A 23,441-nucleotide genomic window follows, 5' to 3' on the forward strand; every position below is an offset into this window, starting at 1 on the left:
TTAAGATAATTCTGCTTTAAAAATCAGTCGCTTTCTTGCAAACACGAGGGGCGGTGGGGGTGACGGTCAGGGCAGTCAGCTTCAGCTCGCCTGACTCCGGGGCTTTCGGACTCCCCGAAAGGGGGCCTCGAACGATGTCGTTCTGTCTCCCAGCTCGTTAAGGGGGACACGAAAGCCCACTACGCCCCCGTGGGACGGAGCTCCTCCCCCACTCCTGCTCCCATATCGGTCTGTTCCTAAATAACTCTGCATGCCGGCGGCCCGTGTGGAGGAGACGTTCCAGTCCAGCATGCTCCCGGCCAGCAGCCCTGGTCCCGCTCTCCCCCCTGCATGTTGTGCATGAGGCTGGGCCGGGACGGGGCCTCCGGCCGACTTGGTGCTTTTCCTCATGAAACCCGCCGAAACCCCTGGCGAGCATTGGCTCGGGTGCCCGATGCCGGGGAGACAAGTCGGGGGGCGCGGCCCTCTGCCCTCAGCATGCTGGCTTCCGCTTAGTTCCATAATCCACCTGCTGGCGGTCATTCGTGTCTCCGGATGTCCTCCCACCCATCCCTGGGGCACCCCTGGGAGAACCTTGGAAAGTGGGGGAAGCCAGCAGCGAGACTTGTCTGCCCGTCTCCTGCCCCACGCTGGCAGCGAGGTCTGACTGGGCAACCTCGCCCTCGGCCATCCGGAGGGCATCACCCGAGTGACCCCTGGCTAGAAGGAGCCCCTGCCAGCAGTGCCAGACTCGGGGGCATTTCAACGAGTTCTGGTGATTGTGGGTTTTGTACTCTGGCGTGAATTTTAAGATTTAAGATTTTCATCAGAAAAGGGAAGGCGGGAGGCCATAGGAGGTGAGCGCTTGGTGGGTGGGGAGAGAAGTGTAGGGACTGGGGTCAGAAGGTGGGTGCCCCCACTTGTCTGGGCCCATCGGGCCTGCCCTGCCCTGCTCAGGAAGTGCCCACCCTCAGAAGGGGGGCCCCGCTCGCCGTGGGAGGCACCCCACAATTGTAGTTACATCGGAAGAGTGAATGAGCATTTCGTTATTTTACTGGTCAGTTAATTAAATGCCACAAACAGCTCTGGGTGGCTGCTGTGCGCCCAGCACAGAGATGAGCGGGCCCTGCCCTCGAGGAGCCGGGAGCCCGGGCCTGGTCACTGCCCTAGAACCCTGAGGGAGGAGCCTGCTGGAGGAGGGTCTGATCAGGGGGCTCCTCCCGGCCCCTGGTCAGGAGTCAGACTCGTCAGGGTTCGGATCGATCCGATAGGGGTGGTCCTTTCTGATTAGATCAGGCAGTAATGGCTGTAGGGAACATAGGGCACCTCCGCGGAGCAGGCCTTGTGCTGGGCCTCGGGGATGTGGGCGCGCTCTCTCCCCATGTTACAGCTGAGGAGACTGAGGCAGAGGCCCAGGCTCTGCCCACCCCCGCTCACTCCCCCACTGCCCGCACCCTCCCTACACCCACCCCAGCACCAGGCTCAGAGCTGAGTCAGCCAGGAGCCCCGAAAGGCCCGGGCTGCATGCTCGGTGCATGGCGGTGGTGGCGGCTCGTGCATGGTGCCCGTCCTCCCGCGGCTTGCTGTGCCCCTGCCCGGTTGGGCGCTGCCCCCGGCCCTCTGTCACCCTCTCTCTTCTTTCCCTGCGGCTCTGCCCCGACCCAGGCCCTAGAGAGCCAGAGGGACTCCTTTGGGCACCTTAGGAGCGAGCGGGATGCGCTCAGGGAGGAGTTGGCGCAGCTGAAGGAGAGCCTGCAGACAGGAGAGGTAGGTGAGCGGGCACCCGCCCCTGCTGCCCGCCCCCCGGGCAGCCGGGCCTCCCGGCCTCCGCTTTCCTCGCCCTCTCATTGGTGCTGGGTTTTGTCTTTCAGAAACACGGGCTGGTGATAATCCCCGACGGCACCCCCAACGGGGAGCTCGGCCCCGAGCCCGGGGTGGGCGCCATCACCGTGGTGTCACAGGAGGCGGCGCAGGTCCTGGAGTCCGCGGGAGAGGGGCCCCTAGGTAAGAGCCGGACCGGAGCTGCTCGGCCTGTCACGTTTAGAAAACCTTGTGGGGGGAGAGCGGCTGCCACAGACGAGGCCCTTCTGGCCCGAGAGGCTCTTGTCCCCGGAATGGCAACATCGGGCACACTGACACGCGGGAGTCCTCAAAGGAGAACAAGGGGTGTTTGGCGGGGACCGCGCCGGGGGGGGTGCAGCCAGGCCAAGTTGAGGGGAGCCTTGCCCTGGCCAGGGAGTCACCAGGCTGCCATTGGGCACCTGGGGTAAGACCAGTCAGGCACCCGGGGGCCATGATGGCGGGTGAATGTGGGGGACGACAGGCTCTTCGGGGGCACGATGCCCCGCAGATTCCAGGGCTGCTCACCCCCCTTCTCCCCACGGCCCGTGGCTTGGACCCGGTGAAAGGCCCTGGTCTCAGGCCCTGGTCTCGCGTGTTCTGATTGAGATTTTAGAGCCCGTGTCCTGTGGACGTTGGCCACGCTGGGGCTCTTGGGCCAGCCTGAGACCGGATGGTTGAGTAGACGCCGTTGGGCGTCAGGCCGGCTTTATGCTGGGAAGTCCCTGAGCCCGGGGCCCCGCGGGGTGTTGGGGAGCCTGGGTCTGCGCTACCAGGAAGGCCCCGGAGCCCGATGAGCGCCTGGAGCTTTGGATAAAAGGGCTTCTGCTCTTCTCGCCTCTGCGGCCGGGGCGGGAACGGGGCTGGCGCAGCCAGGAGTGCTGGGCGGGCCCCCTAACCCCCCTCTCCTTGGCTGTCTCAGATGTAAGGCTACGGAAACTGGCCGGAGAAAAGGAGGAGCTGCTGTCCCAGGTAAAGACCGAGGCCCCTCTGAGGCCCAAGGCCGGGGTCTCCCTGTGGAGGGGGAGGGCGGGGCGGGTGGGCGGGGCCTGTGTGGGAGGCGTCCCTGACCTCCCTGTGACGTCACCTCAGGAAAGGTGTCCTCAGCAGATGCTTTGTCCGGGCCTGGCTCCTCTCTGTAAAGTGTCGGCCGGCCTTGGGCACCTGGGACCTCCGACCCCTGGGGGGTGGCAGGAGCTCCCTCCCCCGGAGCTGGCTCTTGGCCAAGATGCTCAGAAAGCTGGTTGGTTTGGAGGCAGGGGCGGGGCCTTTGCTGCCGGGGTCCACCACTCGCCTGTTCTTGGGCTTTGGACTTAAAGGTCCTTGGGTCTGGGCCCCTTGGGTCCGTCGCTGTTCAGTTTGTGGTGAGTGAGCAGGCCCAGGAGCGTCCCAGACATCTGCTCCCCCCTTCCCCCCTCCCCCGTGCCCCATAAGGGGCTTCAGGCCGAGCGTCCCCCCTCTGCCCTTCCCTCCCCATGGAGCTGCTGGGCTGGTGATTGGGACACACATGGTGGCCCCCCAAATGGGGACGGGTCCCCCTTCAGAGAGGACCCCCACTGTGGGAGGCGGTTTGTGTCCTGCTTCCTTGCCCCCGGCCCCTCGGTGCCCCGGCCTAGCCCGCCGCCCACGCCCCTCCCTCCTGATTTCAGATCAGAAAGCTGAAGCTGCAGTTGGAGGAGGAGCGGCAGAAGTGCTCCCGGCAGGACGGACCCTTCGGGGACCTGGGGGGGCTGGAGAACGGAGCCGACCTGCAGTTCATCGAGATGCAGAGTAGGTACCGCAGCAGCCGGGGGGGGGGGGGCACGCTCCCTGTCCACGTGGGCGGCCACAGCCCCAGACCTTTCTCCCTGGACTTGTGTGCTGGGGGGTCTCCTGCAGGGGCCCTGGGTATTGGGGGAGTGGGGGCTCTCCCGGCTCTCCTCGGGGCTCCCCCATGGGCCAGCCGGAGCCTTCTTGGTGTCGAGCCTTTGAGGATCCGTGTTTCTCCCCCGGTTGTGTTTTTTTTAAGTCCCCGTGTTCCCTTCTCTCATGTGGATACCCCGAGACCTTGGGTTCCGGGCTCTCCCGCGCCCCTCGCCCCCTTTCCTTTTCGTTAAGGAGAATCAAACCCAGGATGGAATTGATTCACAGAAGGGAATTATCATGAGATGAGTCAGAAGAATCATCTTGTCCGCTTTGGGGGGGCAGCTCCCTCAGCCATATGGCCGGAGGCATCGGCCCCCAGACCTGTGGGGTCATGGTCACCCTCCCCCCCTCTGCACCCCAGGAATCTGTGGCATCTGCCATGTGGGCTGGGACACGAATCAGAGCAAGGAGCAGGGGGGCTCTGGTTCTGTCATAGGCTGGTGGAGGGCACCAGTGTGGGCACAGCGCTAGGCCCGAGTTCAAATTCAGCCCCAGAAACTTCCTCCTGTGGGAGCTTGCAGAAGTCCCTTTGCCTCAGTCTGCCTCCTCTGTGAAATGGGGGCAGTTACTGTTCTGGTCTCGGGATGAGCACCCGGCAAGCCCGAGCCCGAGCCCGGCACAGAGTAGCTGCTTCTCCCTTTCCAGCTGCAGCACGCGGCCCCGGGGAGAGCGAGCCTCTGGTGTGAGGTGGAGAAATGGCCGTCAGGGGTCCCCCACCCTCCCTGGGACAAGTCCCCTTTCCTGAGGGTTATGGCAGCGTGCTGTGTGCCCACAGTGCCCACGCCCCACTGAGAGCCCCCCTTGTCTTTTGTTCCAGGAGACGCCAACAGGCAAATTAGTGAATATAAGTTCAAACTTTCAAAAGCAGAGCAAGACATCACCACCATGGAACAGAACGTGAGTGGGGGGCGGAGCCACACCATCCAGAGGGCGGGGCCTGTCCCGAGGGGTGCTCCCTGAGGCCTGCTCCGGCCTGTGCCACAGTACAGCGATCCCGCCCTGAGCTGCCCTCTCCTCCTGGCATGGCAAATGCCTGCTGGGACGCCCCCGGCCCCTCACCTGGGCTGGGACCTTCTCTGGGCCTGGCTGCAAGAGCCGGGTGGGGTCAAAACCTAGTAGTTTTGGGGAAAGCAAGCCCAGCGGCCGGAGGAACAACCTCAGGTGCCTGTGCCCTCGCTCAGAGGCTGCCCAGAGAGACGGACTGGGGGGAGGCCGGGCCTCCCAGACACCGTCCAGAGGGGATCCTGGCGGGGAGGAGGGGAGGGCTGGGTTTATAAACAGCGTATCCCCAGGGTCTCTGGCCGTGCTGGCCGCCTTCCGGGGGGTCTAGGCGGGTGGGGGGAGCCGGAGGTCTCGGGAGACGCGACGTCATGGGGGCTCTTGCTCACAGATCGGGAGGCTGGAAGGGCAGGTGGCCAGGTACAAGAATGCGGCCGAGAACGCCGAGAAGGTGGAGGACGAGCTCAAGGCGGACAAGAGGAAGCTGCAGCGCGAGGTACTGGCTTGGGGGGGGCGGGGGGCGATTCTTCTTGGGTCTGAGCCACCAGGCTCTGGCCCCTGGCTTGGTTGGGGGCCTGCTGCAGCCCCTGAGTCAGGGCTGACATGGAGCCGGTGCCAGTCTGGCTGGGGAGTTGCTCTTGAGCCGGGTCCAGCCCTGGTCCATCTGTCTCCCCACCAATCCCCGACCTCCGCGGTGACAGTCTTGGATTTGGCCTCTCCCTGAGACTCTGGACTTTTGAGCCTCCCCTCCTCCAGCCCGTCCTGCACCTGCCCGAGCCTTAATCTGCAGCCCAGGGGATCTGGGCCTTGGCAGGAGCACTGCCCGTTAGTGACCGCCGGGGGGTCCACGCGCCCGTCTGGGGGCCGGAATGGCCGGCCCGGAGCCTGAACTCTGCTCTTTCCCTGCAGTTGCGGACGGCGCTGGACAAGATCGAGGAGATGGAGATGACCAACAGTCACCTGGTGAAGAGGCTGGAGAAGATGAAGGCCAACCGGACGGCCCTGCTGAACCAGCAGTAGCGGCGGCGCTCCCCCCGGGCCGGGCCCCCTCCTCCCGGCTTGGGCCACCTCGGACTTTTGCTGCATTTGAGCTCCCGGCTGTTCGGTCCTATTTTTGTCGGATGATTAAAGTGGCGCCTTTTACCGTGTGATTTATGAGAATGAAACCGCTCTGAGTGGGAGAACGGATCGGTTTTTATTAGCAGTTTGATCCTAGAGGAAGAGCTGGGCAGCCCCATGATTGGTTCTGCCAGCCCAGGCCCCGGCCTCCCCGCCCTGGGGACCCACTCCTGGCCCGTGTGGGGAGGAGGCGGCTCCCGCGCCTGCGTCCCCGAGGACTCGCCGAGACGCCCGACCCAAGTGCCTTCTCTGTGGTGCAATCCAGACACACTAACCCTGAAAGTCAAATAACGTTTATATTTTTAAAAGACGCGTGGGGAAAAGGGGGACACGTTCCGTGAACTTTATATGTTTTAATGGAAACATTTTTGTAAAATATTTAAATTTATATCAGAAAATGTTAAATGTATAGAAACTTGCTTTATGGCATGGGCACCCGAGGCCCCTGTTTGTGGGGCGCGAGGCCGGAGCCTCTCGGCAGCAGAGCCGGGGGCAGGTGGGGTCCCGGGTGCCTCATCCGCTGCTCACGTGGGGGGCGAGGGCCTCGTGGGGGGAAGGGCAGATGGGGCAGGTGTGCCGGGCCAGGCCGGCGGGGATCTGGATGGGGATGCTATTAATTAAACAGACACTGTCCCGACCGCTGCGGCTGTGGCTGAGTTCTTTGGAGCCCGCCGACCCCCTGCCCCCCTTCCTCCAACGGCCCTGTGCTGGCCATTGCCGGGCGCTGGGGGCGCCATTGGTGCATCCCTTGGGTCTTGTGCCCCTTGCCCTGGGACTGGGTTCCCAGATGTCAGAATTAGAGCCCGGAGGAGGGGCCGGGGGGCAGCCATGGGGGCGCTTTGGGACGCGCAGACCGCCACAAGGCCGTGGTCCCCCAGATGACTGGGATGAGCTGAGGGTGGCAGCCGACTCCAGGAAGATGGAAGGGCCTCGATGGCCGTGTAATCGGGCCGCAGCCAGGACCGGGAGCTCGAGGTCCGAGGTCCGCCCTAGAGCAGCCACCCCGGACACCCCGGTGACGGGCTCTTGGATGAGCGAGGAAGGTTGGGGAGCGTGGTCCCACGTAGGGGAGCGCAGGAGGCGCCGCTGCCGAAGTAAGCCTGGGGCGCAGTGGAAGGGAGCTCACAAACAGCCAGAAAAGGCTCTTGGTCAGGAAGGGGCAGGACTGGGCCAAGGAGCCCCAGGTCTGTCCTCGAGGCAGGGGGAGGTGCAGGAAAGGGCAAGGGAGCGCCGGGGTCTTGGGGGAAAGGTCAGAGGCGAGGTCGGGAAGCCATTGGGCAATCCAGGGGTCCTGCCAGAGCTGACTGCTGCAGGGGCCCTCAGCCAGAGGGCAAGCAGGTGGGAAGGGGTTGGGGGGGGTCCCTGCAGGGGAGAGACAGCCCGCCCGCTGCAGGGCTGGGCCGAGTCTCAGGGACTTGGAGCCGCTGGGCTGGACCAGATCAGGCCTCTGGAGGGGGCCACTTGGGGGCCCCGTTTGCCCACTAGGAAGCCACTGGCCACCATGGAGAGCTTGGTCACGGCACAGCAAGACGGGACTCAGGGGCCTCAGGAAGGGAGGGGGAGAAACCCTGCCGAAGATGCCGACCTCGGGCCGGGGCCGAGTTCGGGTCCTACATTCAGCCACTGGCGGCCTTCTGGTCCCGAGAGAGTCCCTCAGACCTCGGTCAGGAAAACTTTCTGAGGGATGCGTCCCCCTGCCCGGAGCAGCCTAATACGGAAATAGAATTTGTGGGAGGGAGCGCTTAAAACTGGGGGATCAAGGAAGACCCAGGGGGGCACCTCCGAGATAGAGAAGGCAGAGGGCCCGAGGACGCCGGGTGGGAGGTGACGGCCACCAGGCTGGGGAGAGGTTGGGGGGACGGCCCTGGGAAGGGAGGCGCCCCCAGGAGGCGGGAGTGACCGGAAGAGGCACCCTGCGGGCTCCGGTAACGAGGCACAGTGGGGAAAGAGGAGGGAAAGCCTGAGGAGGGGAGGCTGGTGAGAGCTGGGGGGCCGGCCGCAGTGAGCGGCGAGAGGAGGCCGGGGGAGAAACCTCTCTCTGGTGTTTAGCAGCTGAGATCTTTGGGAACCGTGGAGGGGAGAGTTCATCGGACTGGGCCCTGGAGGGGCGTCTCTCCCTGTCTCCCCGGGCTCCTCCCCGGGAGCACTCTGCAAGGAACTCCTGGTCCTTGTCCTTCCTCCTCCTGACTTCCCCCTCACAAACCACCACCACGTGGCCCGTCCGTCGGTCCATCTGTCCATCACATCCCCCTCTCAAACTACCACCCACCAACCCATCATCTATATACATCATCTCTACCCGTCTGTCCGTCCGTCCGGCTCCCTGCAGGCAGGACTGGGAGAAGCGCCGGATGAGAGCGCGGGGAGGCTGAAGCCCGGGATCCCTAAGAGGGGACTCCCCCGGGAGCACGAGGGGCCGGCGAGGAGCCACAGACTCTTCCGGTGGGAGGGACCTCGGTGGCTCCCAGTCCGCCCCCGTCCAGGACATCCCCAGTAGGGAGCCGACGGTGGGGGAGGGAGCCTTTGCCCCTCACGGTGCCCTGGCCAGGAGGCTCCCCTGTGCGAACCCCAAGGTAAAGCAGCCCCGCCCCCCCCCCCCCCGGACCTCCACAAACCCCTCCCGGCAGGCCCGAGGTCAGTGGGGGAGGGGGGAGGTTTGAGCCGCATCTGCTGAGCGGCCGCCTTGGCGCCTGGAGACGAGCGCGCGCATTTGGGTGAGAATCCGTGAGGGGAGACCCCGAGGGCTTCTTGGAGGGGGCGCGGGAGCTGAGCTGAGAAGGCCGGCATTTAAGAGGGGAGGAACAGGAGGAGGGCAGGAGAAAGCCCCGACGCCCCCTGCTGGGCGGGCCCGGAGGCCGCAGACGCGGAGGCCCAACCAGGCCCGGGCCGCTCTGTCCGCCCAATGGCCGCCGGCCCGGCCCGTGTGCGTGGGCCTGAGGCAGGAAGGGCTGGCGGGACAGCGGCGGCCCCCCGGATTTCTCGGCCGTCCCCACCCAGGCCACGGCCGGCCCTCCTGCCCTTTAGACTCTGGGGAAGGACCCAGCATCTTCTGCAGGGCCGAGCCCCCTCCCCAGGCCTGTGGCGGGCTTAGGGGAGCCGCCCTCGGGGCCTTCCCGCCCCACTCGCCAAACGGGGTTCCCTCGGCCCCAGGAAGCCTCGCTCCGCCCCCCCCCCGCCCCCTCCCCACACCGCGGGGAGGCCAGGCCGGGTTTCCCGGACAACACTGACACGGAAAATGGTCACCAACAATTTTTAATCACAGATGCTGGGGTGGGGGTGGGGCGGGGGTGGGAAGGGCTAGCACGAGGGGGCGGCGCGCGGCCGTCAGTCCGCAGAGCCGGCCGGGGGAGTCTTCAGCAGCGCTCAAACACTTTGTAGAGGTCGGGCAGGTTGGCGAGCTGCAGGACGCTGCCGTCCTCGGAGAAGCGCCGGGGAGGGAGGAGGTGCGAGCGGAAGGCCTTGTAGAGCACGTGCTCCACCGTCCACTTCCAGGACCCGGCAGCGGCCGGGCCTTCTTCCTTCTGAAAGAGGAGACTGCCACCTGAGGGGGGGCTCGCTCCGCCCGCCCGGTGCCCCGCCCCCACTGCCCTGGCACTTCCGGAGGGAGGCCACCGCACGAGCCAGCGAAAGCGCCAGCGAGGGGCTGCCCGGGAGGAAGCGGCCGGGCGGGGCCTCCCAGACCCCTGCAGTTCCCATTCTAGCCCCGCTCCCTGTCTCAGCCCCAGGCTCCTTATTTAAAAAGCGCTGTGGGGGGGAGGAGCCCCGCCCTGGGTGGGGGTGGGGGGAGCCTTTCTCTGGGCTGTGATAAAGGCGGGGAGAGGGCCGCAGAACTGGTCAAACCCAGCTGGGCCCCAGCCCGTTGTCCCCAAACGGCCGGCACCTTTCTGACCCGGAGCCATGGCCTTGTCCAAGCTGGCCGGCCTTAGGGCTGAGAGCCGCCAGCTCCCTGGATGCCCAGAGTCCAGCCCACGAGTGGGGAGAAGCGGGCTCCCATCCCAACCCCCACACTCGGCCCCCACTTCTCCGTCCGAAGTCAGGCCGACTGGACTAAAGTTTCCCAAAGCTGTGCTCGGACTCCCCGGAAGAACTGAAGCCCCTGCTTCTCGTGGGTCCCAGGAGGGGGTCACTGACCTCTGGGGCGGAGAGAGACGACTCCTCCCCCACGTACTGCTTCCTGATGGAGTAAAACATGGCGCACTCCTTACTGAGGCTCTGAAAGCATTCCTTCTCCTCGTCCCAGTTGACCTGCAGCAGAGACAGGGAGAAGCTCAGTGGGAAGGGGGGAGGGCTCGCGGAGGCCGAGAGCCGGAGGTCTGGACTTTGGCCCCCACCTCAGATCCGGGCACTCCCCTGCTCTGGCCACGTGCCCAGCCTGCCACAAGCCCCCACCGTCTGCAGCCACGAGGGCTCCGCTGGATCTGTGACTGGCTCGGCCACATCAGTTATACTCTCAGCTTCCACTCTTTGGGACCTCTGGGGCCCCTGCTCTTCTTCTCTCCCCTCCTGGCTCCTCCCAGATCTCCCACGGCCACTTTGGGCCTGCGCTCACCACCGAGGAACAGCCGCTCACCTCAGTAGCCAACCGCAGGACGAACATGGGGAGCCCCTCTAATGGGGGGATGTAGTTGTCAATCAAAAGAGGCAATCCGGTCACGTTTCCTTCCTGTCAGGGGACAGGGGAGTAAGACAGTGCTGCCCACCATGGGGTCTGCCCTATTCCCCCCACCCTGCCCCAGAGTGGGATTTTAGAGCCTCAGCAGCAGGTACAGGGGGTGGACCAGAGGGAAGAGCACCCCTCCCCCTCCTGGGTGGCCTTCGGGGGCCTCCCCAGCCCAGGGTAGCAGCAGGTCAGACAGAGGGGGATTCCCCCCATCTCCAGTCCAAGACATCCCCCGAGGCCCAAGAACGAGGGCCCAGCTGCCACCACCTCATCGATTTCCAGGGAGAAGTAGTCGGCGAGCATCTCGGCCTTCTTCTTCAGGAACTCCACGATGTACTCGGCGAGCCCCTCCTTGGGGCCGTCCTCCTCGGTCCAGCCGCTCTCTGGGTGGTCCAGGGCCAGCATGGCCAGGTCATACAGGGGCGCGGGCTCCTGACAGGGCAGGGAAGGAACAAGAGCAGACCGTGAAGGTGGGGTGCAGCGTCCCCATGGGGTCAGCATGTGCCCAGGCCCAACAGGGGCAGGGACCCCACTGGAGGCAGCTGAGGGAAGAGGAGGCCAGGCTCCCCTCTGCCACGTGGGGAACGTCCTCTCCTCAGGGATCCCCCGGGGCCTGCCTCTGACATCAGCTGGGAACGACAGAGCGCAGCCTGGGAGAGCCTTTTCCTCCCAGTTCGGGGGCTTCCCTGCTCATTGTGGCTGCATGGCTCTCGTCTGTTCTCAGTGCTGGGCAATCTCGTCCCTGTGGCGACTGCTTCACTTTCCTCCCCTGCCAGAAGACACTTCTCGGGGATTCTCGGACTCTCCCAAATGTACAGTGACTGAGGAAGGGACTCCGGGGATCCTGTGTCCGTCTTCTGGCTCTTTGGCCAGGTCTGGGCCCCGGTTGGCCATGGGCCACATGGCAGCTCCTGACCCCTCCACCGGGCTCTATTTCCCCTATAAAAGACCTGCTCCCGATGAAGGTCCTGGCCGAGCTCTTGCCATCCCTCTAATGGCTCCTCCCTCCTTTCTCCTAACCTGCCAGTCAATGGCTTTCTCCCGCCTCACGGAGGATTTCCTTCCTCCTGGTTACCCTGGGGGACCGTGTCCCTCTCCTGCCTTGGGTTCTCCCAACTTGATTTCATTTTTACTGTTCCTGGTGTCTATCGGGTCCCCTGTTTTGTCTGCAGCTTCTTCCCTTCCATAAACCCTCCTTTTGCCAAAGAGAAGGGGTGACATGTCTATTTCACACTGGGAACAGCTCCCCCGACCACGTCAGGATAAATCAAAGCAAAATTCGCGCTGGCACTCCTCAAGGCCGAGGGAGGGCGGCCGCGGGCCCTGGGGCCAGGCCCCGAGAGTGCTGCTTCTCTGAGCCTTGCCTGCAAGTCTAACCTCAGAGACCAAACAGCCAACATCTTCCCTCCCCTGATCCCGCCCCCACGCTTCCTCTTCCTGAGCCATAAAATGCTATCTCCCCAAACCAGGTGGCCCCTTCAGTTAGACTGCCTGAGCCCAGGAACACGTAAAGTAAGAGCTCGCTAACCCTGGACTTTGTGAGGCGATGTCTGACTCTCCACTGAATCTCGTACTAGTCGCACCTGACATAATTCTAGTCTGCAGCTCTCCTGAGCCGGTTCCCTAGCGCCACTTCTGTGCCTCTTTTACCTCTAGGGGCTTCTGTGGAACCTGACTCCCACCTGCCATCCCCCCGGGGCCCCCTTCACTTTACCCGCTGGCTCCAGCAGAGCCTGCACCAAACGGCAGCTTTTGCACAGGGACAGAACACACCGCTGTCTCTCTGTCTGTCTCTGTCTGTGTCTCTGTCTCTGCTCTGAAGGACTCTGCGCATCCCTGTTGCTCAAAACCACCCACATGACCTCGGGGATCCCACGCGGGAACAGTGCCGGCTGAGACGTGTGGCGGGAAGTGCCGGAGCGAGCACAGGTACAACACGCGCAGAGCCGCGGGCGCCCCATAGACAGACGGCTCTCATCTGGGAGCCAAACTGAGCCCAAAGAGAAGGCCCCGACGGGGGCGGGGAGCTTACCGACAGCCTCAGCACCCCAAAGTTGGCAAAGTCATAGATGAGGATCTGGTAGAAGAGTTCTTCACTGCAACAGAAAAACAGCAGCTTTAGGGGCAGGGGGGCCCTGAGGGTGAGGGGTGACAGCCGGCCGCCAGCCCCCGGGACACGCGCTGACCACCAGCCCCTCCGGACAGGCACTGAGCACCAGCCCCCGGGACACGCGCTGACCACCAGCCCCTCCGGACAGGCGCTGAGCACCAGCCCCTCCGGACACATGCTGACCACCAGCCCCTCCGGACACGTGCTGACCACCAGCCCCTCCGGACACGTGCTGACCACCAGCCCCTCCGGACAGGCACTGAGCACCAGCCCCTCCGGACAGGCACTGAGCACCAGCCCCTCCGGACACGCGCTGACCACCAGCCCCTCCGGACACGCGCTGAGCACCAGCCCCCGGGACACGCGCTGACCACCAGCCCCTCCGGACACGTGCTGACCACCAGCCCCTCCGGACACGTGCTGACCACCAGCCCCTCCGGACAGGCACTGAGCACCAGCCCCTCCGGACAGGCACTGAGCACCAGCCCCTCCGGACACGCGCTGACCACCAGCCCCTCCGGACACGCGCTGAGCACCAGCCCCCGGGACACGCGCTGAGCACCAGCCCCTCCGGACACGTGCTGACCACCAGCCCCTCCGGACAGGCACTGAGCACCAGCCCCTCCGGACAGGCACTGAGCACCAGCCCCTCCGGACACGCGCTGAGCACCAGCCCCTCCGGACAGGCACTGAGCACCAGCCCCTCCGGACAGGCACTGAGCACCAGCCCCCGGGACACGCACTGACCACCAGCCCCTCCGGACAGGCGCTGAGCACCAGCCCCTCCGGACAGGCGCTGAGCACCAGCCCCTCCGGACACGTGCTGACCACCAGCCCCTCCGGACACGTGCTGACCACCAGCCCCTCCGGACAGGCACTGAGCACCAGCCCCTCCGGACAGGCACTGACCACCAGCCCCTCCGGACAGGCGCTGAGCACCAGCCCCTCAGACACACGCTGGCCACGAGAGCCCAAAAGGATCGCTTCTGCCTCTCTGGGGCACAGGTGGCTCAGGATGAGGCTGCCTGGGATCGGTGAGAGGACTTTCCTCTCCTGGGAGTTCCCAGTTCAGCCTCCGCTGCCCCACAGGAATGCCCTTGTCCTTGACATGGTGGCCTTGGAAGGCCCAAGGTCCCCTTTTCTAATTGATGGAAGGAAATACTCAAGTTTGGGGACAATGGGGAGCCAGAGACACAGTGCGGAGGACCAGCCTCAGGAAAGCCCGAGTTCCCGCTGGCCTCGGCCCCTCTGCCTGCCTCCAATTTCCTCATCTGCAAAATGGGACCCTCTCCCAGCTTTGACCCCCCCCCCCCCAGCATGGTCATGAGGACTCCATGAGATCATGCTCGTTAAGAACTCCCACAGTGCCTGGCACACAGCAGGAGCTCTGTACATGCTTATTCCCTTCCTCCAACAGGCCATGGGACAGACTTCTCTGCCTCCTAAGAGTCGGGGTCACCCAACCTAGCTGGGGAGAGGCGGGGCCTGAGAAGGGCCCCAAAGCCTGCCTCATATTCCACAGGACCGACAGCTTCGTGGAGAGCAGCAGGCTGCATGGACCCCCTACACGGAATTTAGGGGTGTGCCTGTCCAGTCAGACGGGGGGCTCTCCGGTTTGGGGTGGGACAGTCAGGGCCCGGGGCTCAGGGCCCTATGAGGAGGGGGACCCCAGACCTCTGCCCTGTATGCACAACGTAACCCCTGACAAGTGCCTGAAAGGCTTCCTTAGTGAGTCAGTGCACTCACTTCTAGCTCTAAACAGAACGAGCCCAATTACTGCAGCAAGGTCTTTCCAACCACTTTCCATGCCCACTGACAGCATTGGGGACCTGGGGGTACTTCAGGGTGATGGCGCCATGGGTGCAGTGCCAGTGACCACAGCAGGGCCCACAAGGTCGCCCAGGAGCTCCTGCCCACACAGGGGTGATATCTCCCAGGTGGGGCGGGCCCCCCTTGGTCCCCCTGAAGCTATGGAAGCCCACAGATGCTCCCCTCCAGGGCCAGAGAGCCTTCGGAAGCTCTGCAGATAGATGGCGGTGCCCCCAGCAGTTCCCCTAAGCAGCCAAAGGCCCTTCCTGGGTTCCCACGGCTCGAGGGGAGCGGGCGCCATGCGTGAGCTTAGGGCCTCGAATCTGTGGGGGGGCCTGCTTCTCTCCCAGCCATGCCCTACCCCCACGCCCCGGGCATCACCTGAGCTTGGTGGTGTCCAGAAGGTAGAGCTTGGTCTGGTACTGGGCCAGGGCCCACTGAGGGGTCACACAGCCCACGAAGGAATGATTGCGCAGCATCTCCTGCAGAGCTGAGAAAAGGCCGACGTTGGGCCCCGAGCCAGCCTGGCCCCCAGACCCCGCCTCCCCTCCCCAGGCAGCCTCCGGGAGCGCACTGGGCCAGGAGCCCCTCGGCCGATCAAGCCCACAGAAGCCCTTCTGCTGCCCTAACGGAGCGCCCGACAGGCTGAGGACCTTCGGGCCCCGGCAGTGACCCCATCCCCGGGGGCCCGGCCCTGGCCAAGGCGAGGATGCTTCAGGAGCAAAGCTGCCGATGGATCAGTGAATGGGGGGCAGGAGGGGAAAGGAAGCCCCGGCCCGAGGGTCTCACAGGGACAGGAAAGAGTATGGCACCGAGGGCTCCAAGGCCGTCCCACCCAACGCGTCCTGAGAGGGCCTCCCTAGCCAACTCTCAGGCCGGACAGACAAGCCCCCTGGCTCCTGACAGTCTAAGCAGCAGTGTGGTGTAGCGGGCACCGGCCCCTGGCTGTGGCTGGACTGGATTTGTGGGGAAGGGGCTGACAGGGGTTCCGGGCAGTGAGGTACTGCCCAGGGTGCCTGTGGGGACCTCCCTTCACATCCAGCCTCAGGTGCCCCCCAGCTGGGGGTGGGGGGGGGTCACTCAGTTTGCCAGAGGGTAAAATGGGATTCATGCTGGCATTTCCCTTCCCCAAGAGGAGTCAACAGGACACTTCTCAGGGGCCTGGCCCAAGCCCCCAGCCCAACACACTCCTCCCCACCACGCTCCTCCCTCTGGCTGCATCCCTTAGAAAAGCCCCAGCCCTCCCCCCTGGGTGCCCACACCCCCGCACCTTCATGGCCTCTCTCGCTGATCTCCTCCTGGAGGGTCAGCACACTGGTCAGCTTGACCACCCTTCTCCTTGGGCAGCAGGCGGCAGTCATTTCCTCCTCCATCGGCTCAACGTCGGAGTCTTCCCTCGGCCGCTTCCTGTGGGAGACAGAGGATGAGGAAGGGGAGCGAGTGAAGCCCGGGGGGCCCTGTCCTGGGGCACCCCCCATTGTGACCCCAAACTTTAGGGGTTCCCTGCCCAATTTTAACATTTGGTGGTCTGTACAGGAAGCCTCTGGCCTTCCCTGGCTTGTCAAGGAAGCCTCCCATTTATTTCTCCCCCATCCTAAAGCGGGACACCCCAGGCCACAGGCTCGTCCAGTCGTCGGGAGCTCCGCGCTCGGCAAGTTTCCCTGGCCTGGGGACGCCCAGACTGGGAGGGACTTTTCTGAGTATTCCCTCCCGTCCTGCTCCCTTGCTGGAGCGCGATTTAACGGTGAAGTTGGGGACTCGGTTCTCCCTCCCCAGACTTCTGGGTGATCCTTGTGCGCTGCTCTCACAGCCCCTCCCCCCCACGCTCCTCTGAAATCTGGAAGGAAGGAGAACTCTGTCGGGGACCCAGGAGTCCCTGGGCGAGCCACTGCTGCCGCCCGGCCTCACGGACCCGCGGGGTCCCAGCGTGTTCCCTCGTGGACGCTGATACCCAACAAGGCCAGCGGCCAGGGAGGGACTGCAGCCCCTGAAACGTCAGGCCCTCGGGGCCCTGGGAGTCTCCCTGCAATACTAAGGCGGGGGGCTTCGGACGGTGACCTCAGAGCGGTTAATCGTCCCGACTCACCCTGTTGTGCCCGCGCTCTCCTCCCTCCCTGATCTGCAGAGGCTTCTCTGGCTGCAGCCATACAGACCCTTGACTCAAAGCCTCCCTCCCCCACCCAAAGGGAGGCTGTCAAAAGCCCCCTCTTCCCCCCTGCACTGGGCCATGAAGTTTGTCTAAAGGTCACCCAGCCTTATCGGTCTGTTGAGACCCTGAAAGCTAAACTCTCTCCTGCTGCAGCCTTAGCTGAACCTAACGAAAACCCAGTTTCCTCCTCGTGAAGGGGGGGGTCCAGGCCCCCCAGAGGCAGGGACCCTTCGAGCTGTCCCGGGCCCTCACCTGTGGGTGCTGCTGACAGCCGGCGGCCCGTCCCTTTCCTTCTGCTCGGCTGCCGGCTCAGGGCCCCTGGGCGCCACCTCCATCTCCTCTATTTCCTCCTCAGGCCGGCCGGCCGGGGCCTCGGGCCGCCGTTCGGGACTCCGGGCTGGGGGCTGCCCGGCTGGGGGTCTGCTCTTGGGCTGCAGAAAAGCATCGAGCTTCTGCTCGCGGGAGTCGGTGCGAACCATGTGCTGGGCGTGGACCTTGTCGCCGGCGCCCTGAGAGGAGGCCGAGCCCCCCGCGGCGGGTTTCAGCCCCTCGGTCACGGGGCCAGCGATGCCTGGAAGCAGGGTCTGCATGGGGAAGAGCAGCAGGAAGGCTTGGGTGCGAGTCCAGGCGGGGCTCAGGTGAGGGGCTGGGCTGGACTTGGGGGGGACTCTGGCCTAGTCTCCACAGGAGTGGCAAGGGGCCCCACTGGAGAGCCCAGAGCGCTTCTGCTTTGGGTTGGTCCCAGAGCTTCACAAAGGATGTTTCTGCAGGGGTCCCGGGTCCCTAAGCCCCTGTCTGGGTTTCCCGGCTGGCAGGATCCTCCCAGATGGGGCAGGGTGCCTTCCAGCAGCCCTCCTGGAGATGGGTCCCAGCAAGCACCGGGGGCGGGCCAGCGGTCTCCATTCCCCACACCCACGTAGAAGGTTGAGTGATTCAGGGGTCGGCTACACTGCATCATGGGAAGGAGCCCTGGGCCCAGCAATGGGGGGGGGAGGTCCCGGGTCCCCACCCCAGCTCTCCCACCTGCGTGAAGTAGGTGCGCGAGGAGTTTGCGCCCAGGAGCCGGCCCTCCACGTGCTGCTGCACGCGCTCCAGGATGCTGTCCTCGTGGAGGAAGTGCACCTCGTGCTTGGTGGGGTGAACGTTGACGTCCACATTCTGGGGGGCGATCTCCAGGCTGGGGGAGGAAGGGGACAGGGCAGGGAAGGGGCTGAGCCTGCGGGCACCAGGGTAGGCAGAACCCCTTCTGGGCAGAGGCTGTGACAAGGGCTCAGCCAGGCCAGCGGTCAGCCAGCTGCCCACGGGACCCACGCCCAGGGAGGGCACAGCCATCAGATGGTGAGTCAACAAACTGCAGCGACTACTCCCAAGCTCCCCCGCCTGCGGGGCAGAACTGGATCCAAGCTGGGCTCCACAGGCCCTATGTCGGCTCTCTTTCTGCCAGGCCTAGGAGGAGGGACTAGACCCACCAGGCCTCCTCCCCCATCACTCTGACCCTCCTTCCTCAGTGACGAGTGGCAACAGCTGCCCATCTGGGGCTCACCCTCTGCCCCCCACAGCCAGAAACAAAGGGGAGACGCCTGCCCCCTGAGGAAGTCCAAGACACCACAAGCACAGGGCAGCCCTCAGCCCCATGCCCAGCGGGTCCTGGCCAGGGAGAGCAGGCTCATGGGCAAGGGGGCTTCTCATCCAGGCCACTGAGCGAGCCGTTGGGCAGCAGGAGCCCACTTACCTCAGGTAAAGAAATGGGTGGGTGTTCTTGGGCAGGTAGGCTGCATACACGCTCTCCACGGCCTTCTTCAACGCGGTGGATTCGACTAGCCGGTCTGGAAAGCAGGACATGGGCCTGTCTGGCTAGAGCCAGACCACGAAGCCCTTGCTCCACGAGCACTGCCCGCTTCTGACTTGGCCGCAGCCCCTCAGAATCCAGCGGGCTGCTCTGGCCCAAAGGCCACTCTCCAAGAATCATCCACTTCCCATCCACAGGTACCAGGCCTGCCTGAGACCATGGCTCTACAACCCCCCGCCTCCCTCTGGGCTGTCCCGAGGCAGCCGGGCATGCAGGGCTCTGGGCCAGGAGCCAGAAGGTTGGTGGAGGCACCTCAATGTTACGCAAAGTTCACTGCTTTTTTCCCCAAACTGGGCTCGCTTCTGAGACCACAAGAACGCTGACAGAGACATCTCCATCCTGTCTTCCTCAAATTTCTTGTGCAAACCCGGGGGTGGGGCCCTTGGTGCTCCGGAAAGCCCTCGGACTTATTTTGTACCCCAGACCATCCTCTCCTTCCTCACACGAGCAGGTGACCATCCTATGACCACTCGGTCAGTGGAGATGCTCCATGCTTCACTTGCCCTGTGACCCCTCCGGCTAATACATCGTTTTTGGCCCTCGAGAGCAAGGTCAATGATCCTAGTAATCTAGTGCTTGACAAACCCAAAGATCCCACAGCTTCTGGGATAAGAACTCACTATTTGACGAAAATTGCTGGAAAAATTGGAAACTAGCGTGGCAGAAACTGGCCACTGACCATCACCGAACACACCAAGATAAGGTCAAAATGGGTTCATGATTTAGACATAAAATGATATTATGAGCAAGGTAGGAGAACAAGGGATAATCTACCTGTCAGATCTGTGGAAAGGGAAGAAATTTGTGGCCAAAGAACTGGAGAGCATTAGGAAATGAAAAATGGGTAATTTTGATTATATTAAATGAAAAGGCTTCTGTACAAACAAAACCAATGCAGACTAGAAAGGAAGCAGAAAACTGGGAAAAAAAAATTTACATTCAAGGGTTCTGATAAAGGCCTCATTTCTAAAACATATAGAGAATCAACTCAAATTTATAGTAACTCAAGCCATTCTCCAAGTAATAAATAGCCAAAGGATACAAACAATTTTCAGACGAAGAAAGTAAAACCATTTCTACTCATGTGAAAAAATGCTCTAAACCACTATCAGAGAAATGCAAATTAAGAGATACCTCGGAGTACTTATAGTCAGTCTGTAGTATATATACCTCACACCTCTCAGACTGGCTATGATGACAGGAAAAGGTAATGAGGAATGTGGAAGGGGATGTGGGAAAACCAATACACTGTTGGTGGAGTTGTGAACTGATCCAACCACTCTAGAGAGCAATCTGGAACTATGCCCTAAGGGCCATCAAACTGTGCATCCCCTTGGACCCAGCAGTGCTTCCCAAACACTGAATCCCAGTGGATACAGTATCCCAAAGAGACCACAAAGGAAGGAAAGGGAACCACATGTGCAAAAATGTTTGTGGCAGCAAGAAACTGGAAATTGAGTGGCTGCCCATCAGTTGGAGAATGGCTGAATAAATTGTATATGAATGTTACAGAATATTATACATGGCAACAGCAAGATTTTACGATGATCAATTTTGATTGGCGTGATGGAGAGAGCCATCTGCACCCAGATAGACTGGGAACTCAGTGTGGATCACAACAGAGCACTTTCACCTTGGTTTTTGTCTGCTTGCTTTTTGTTTTCTTTCTTATTTTTTCCCTTTTTGATCTGATTTTTCTTGTGGAGCATGAAAAATGTGTAAATATATATAGAATTGCAGGTTTAAGCTATATTGGTTTACTAGCCATCTAGGGGAGGGGATGGGAGGAAAAGAGGGAGAAAAATTTGGAACAAAAAGTATTGCAAGGTTGAATGCTGAAACTACCTTTACATCTATTTTGAAAATAAAAAGCTATTAAGCTATTATCTTTTCTGTCCTAAATTCTCCAAGTCTGAGGTAAACGTCTCTTTCCTAAAGATTGTGAGTCTACTTTGATTTATCTTAAATTCATTTTGTTTAAAAAGGGTTGCTGACTGGGCTAAGAGGGACTGTTTCTGAACTTATGACTAACATGTCTAAATTTATAAGCTCTAGAAAACTTAACTTCTATTTTTATTTTTTAAAATGGCATAAAAAATAAATAATTATTTAAATTTACATATGTATATAGTTGACATTAATATTAAATGTAGTTAATTATAAATCAATAAATCTATGTATATATAAATTTAAATTTATAGAAATACTAAAAATATACATTTTTAAAAAATAAAAATTAGAACAATTTTAACTTTTTATACACAGGCTATAGGTTTTTTTCCTCCACTTACTTTCATTTTGTAAACACCAGAGAGAGTCAGCAGTGAAAATTCTAGTTGCTCATTTTCAGGTAGCTACCTAGCTAATTTTAAAATTTCCTGTAGGCTGGGTTAAAATAATTTTTTGCCTTCAAATTCTTTTATCAAGGAGTAATTAAATCATTTCTGTCGTTGGAAGAGAAATCTCTAACACTGGCTGACAGGAAACTTTCGGTGGCTCACAATGGGAAAGAATTCCATCTAAAAAGACCCTATGACCATCCTCAGAGAGGTAGGGTTGGGGGGATGATTCCCCACCTGGGCCCAGATACCACCTTGAAGGAGCAATAATTCAGGTTAGGCCCAACAGCCTTAGGGAAGAGATTCCCTACCTCAGGGGTAAGCTGTCTAGGCCTGTGAACACCCTGGGAACAACCCCACCCTGTTCTGACCTGATAGAAGGTTCCTTTTAGTTTTACAGATGTAAGGAAAGGAGAGAACTCCTTTTCATTTCGTGAGTAAAGGTATTCTCACTTATATTTGCTTAGGATAAAGTCAGTCACTGTGAATCAGAACTAAACTATTAGGAAGTTTTAAGTGAAACCATCTTTAGAAAGGAATAAAAGTGGATAGAAGTGGGATTCATTTTGCCTTCTGTTGTTTAATGCTTTTAAGCAACTTGAGGGCACCAAGTTTATTCTGGTTGAGACTCCTGAATGAAGATGAATCTCAAAGTACTCCCAGAAAAAAAAAAAGAAACTTGTTTTGAAATCACAAAGCAACTGAAGGTATGAAGGTATGTGAAATTTAATGATACTACTGCAGTTTAAATCAATTGTTTAGGTAAATTAGAAACAGTAAAACTTGTGTTGAAATAAATCATTAGTGAAATAAGTTGAGGAAAGATTTACTGACGAAAAAATTAAGCAAATATATGTGTGTGTGTGTGCATGTATTTTTTATATATATAAAAGGTAAACTGAGGAAAGATTTACTGAAGAGAAAATTAAGCAAATATATATGTATGTGTGTGTATATGTATGTGTTTCATATACATACATACATATATACACATACATATATATATGAAAGAAAGAAGAATAAATTAGGGGCATGCACACATAATAGAGGGTACCACCACTTAAGGTGTCCTTAGGGAGAATTTCTGAACGTAGACGACAAAGGGCCAATCAAATAACCTCCAGATAAAAATTTCTATGCCACAAACTCTTAAGACCCTCAGCAGTTAAATTTAACAATTTCACAAATTCTGCAAGTGACCTTCCAATATAAAATAAAGGAAATCTGAATAACACAAGACCATTCTGCGCCCACCAAAAAACAGCAGGAAGCAAAGGAATAATGTGTTCTGAACAGCAAAAGGAGCTTAAGATAACCTGAGGGAACTTACTTTGCAAACCTGAGCCTAACCATAAATGTTTTTTTAAAAAGGCATTTTAAAATGTTACTAGAAATAAAAACTATTTCTTAAGAAGTATTTGCTTCTCAGACACTCAGAAATATAAGAAGGGTAAATAGAGCAACTAGGGTCAACAACAAAAAGTCTGATTCTTTTTGTACAGCAAAATAACTGTATGGACAAGTATACATATATTGTATTTAACTTACACTTTAACATGTATTGGTCAACCTGCTATCAGGGAGAGGGAGTGGGGGGAAAGGAGGGGAAAAGTTGGAACAAAAGGTTTTGTAGTTGTCAATGCTGAAAAATTACCCATGCAGATATCTCGTAAATAAAAAGCTATAATAATTAAAAAAAGGAATAGGAACCATTCAGTCAGCAAGCACCCCCCCCCAAAAAAAAAGCCTTTGAGAAAGCTGGCCAGTGTTCCATTAAGAGTGAATAATAAAGTAGAGAGTAATAATAGTAACTTATTCTTGGGAAGAAGAGCAGAGAACCTGCTAGGGCACTAATATATGACATTCTGGTTCCCTAGTTGGGTTTTGGCCAATCGCTTTTGGAAACTAATAAGAAATATGTGTCTGAATGCTTTTAGAGCATCAAAGAGATTAACTCTGAGGAGGTAGATGATTTATTCTCCAGTCATCCTGCTTACTGACAGCTGTGATACCTACAGAGAGGAACTTGTGGGGCTGAGTTGGTTTTTTTGTCTATTTGCCTATCACTTAAAAAACTATGTAATTGTAGTTAATCCTAATTGCCCAGAGGCCCTTAAAGAAGTTGATAGGAATTGGGATGTATAACCAAAGAACCAAAAGGGGGTCTACTAAAGGAATTAAGTATTTAGAAGAAAAAAAGAGAAGTATTATATAAGAAAATAAGGAAAATTAGAATGAATAGATGGGTAAAGAAAGGTGGAATTGGTTTGCCCTGACAGCATAAATTCAGGGTTTGAAAGTAAAGGGTTTTGGGTTTTGAAAGGTGATTTCAGAGAGGGTCTTAATCCCACTGAAATAAAAAAAAAAAATTGAGGATTTTTTTTTTAAACAATGCCCTTTGATGGTTGCTGCCTGTCTCCCTTTTCCCAAGCATTGTAAGACAACAAATTAAGTTTCATAAAATGCATGTTAATTAATTGATAGAGAAAGCATTATTTCTGTGCTCTGGTTTAAATAATCATGCTAAAGAATTAGTCATTTAGAAACTGAAAGGAATTCCTTTGGGTAATTCAAAGAAATAAAAAAGCAGTAATGGGAAGATGGGAGTGTCACCATGAATTTTGTTTTCTATAAGTCAGTGAAAAATAATGGAACCTGGTGCAAAATGAAGTTTACTTATTGTC

General features: G+C 58.9%; 2 protein-coding genes across 15 annotated transcripts in view; one reads left to right on the forward strand and one right to left on the reverse strand.

Annotated features, from left to right (window-relative positions):
- The window catches only part of LRRFIP2 (LRR binding FLII interacting protein 2), a 92,594-nt gene extending 86,721 nt beyond the window's left edge, over positions 1-5,873 (forward strand). For 10 of the 13 annotated variants that reach the window (XM_074284378.1, XM_074284366.1, XM_074284365.1 and 7 more), the window contains 7 exons: positions 1,645-1,746; positions 1,851-1,983; positions 2,741-2,790; positions 3,468-3,588; positions 4,541-4,620; positions 5,114-5,218; positions 5,632-5,873. In XM_074284378.1, coding sequence (XP_074140479.1) covers positions 1,645-1,746; positions 1,851-1,983; positions 2,741-2,790; positions 3,468-3,588; positions 4,541-4,620; positions 5,114-5,218; positions 5,632-5,742 — 702 coding nt within the window. In that variant the 3' untranslated portion in view covers positions 5,743-5,873. The remainder of the gene's footprint in view (positions 1-1,644; positions 1,747-1,850; positions 1,984-2,740; positions 2,791-3,467; positions 3,589-4,540; positions 4,621-5,113; positions 5,219-5,631) is intronic. The other 3 variants (XM_074284373.1, XM_074284376.1, XM_074284377.1) reach the window with 1 other exon arrangement.
- A 3,204-nt stretch (positions 5,874-9,077) lies between these two features.
- MLH1 (mutL homolog 1) overlaps positions 9,078-23,441 on the reverse strand; it is a 47,473-nt gene continuing 33,109 nt past the window's right edge. Inside the window, exons 10-19 of one of the 2 annotated variants that reach the window (XM_074284382.1) lie at positions 18,302-18,395; positions 17,593-17,746; positions 16,822-17,153; positions 15,691-15,827; positions 14,802-14,910; positions 12,534-12,597; positions 10,769-10,933; positions 10,412-10,504; positions 9,973-10,086; positions 9,078-9,362 (exon numbers count right to left, since the gene is read on the reverse strand). In XM_074284382.1, the coding sequence (XP_074140483.1) occupies positions 9,195-9,362; positions 9,973-10,086; positions 10,412-10,504; positions 10,769-10,933; positions 12,534-12,597; positions 14,802-14,910; positions 15,691-15,827; positions 16,822-17,153; positions 17,593-17,746; positions 18,302-18,395 (1,430 nt within the window). In that variant the 3' untranslated portion in view covers positions 9,078-9,194. Of the gene's footprint in view, positions 9,363-9,972; positions 10,087-10,411; positions 10,505-10,765; positions 10,934-12,533; positions 12,598-14,801; positions 14,911-15,690; positions 15,828-16,821; positions 17,154-17,592; positions 17,747-18,301; positions 18,396-23,441 lie in introns of both variants that reach the window. The other variant, XM_074284379.1, reaches the window with a different exon arrangement.

The sequence above is a fragment of the Sminthopsis crassicaudata genome, chromosome 1, assembly GCF_048593235.1.
Source record: "Sminthopsis crassicaudata isolate SCR6 chromosome 1, ASM4859323v1, whole genome shotgun sequence".
Taxonomy (NCBI): domain Eukaryota; kingdom Metazoa; phylum Chordata; class Mammalia; order Dasyuromorphia; family Dasyuridae; genus Sminthopsis; species Sminthopsis crassicaudata.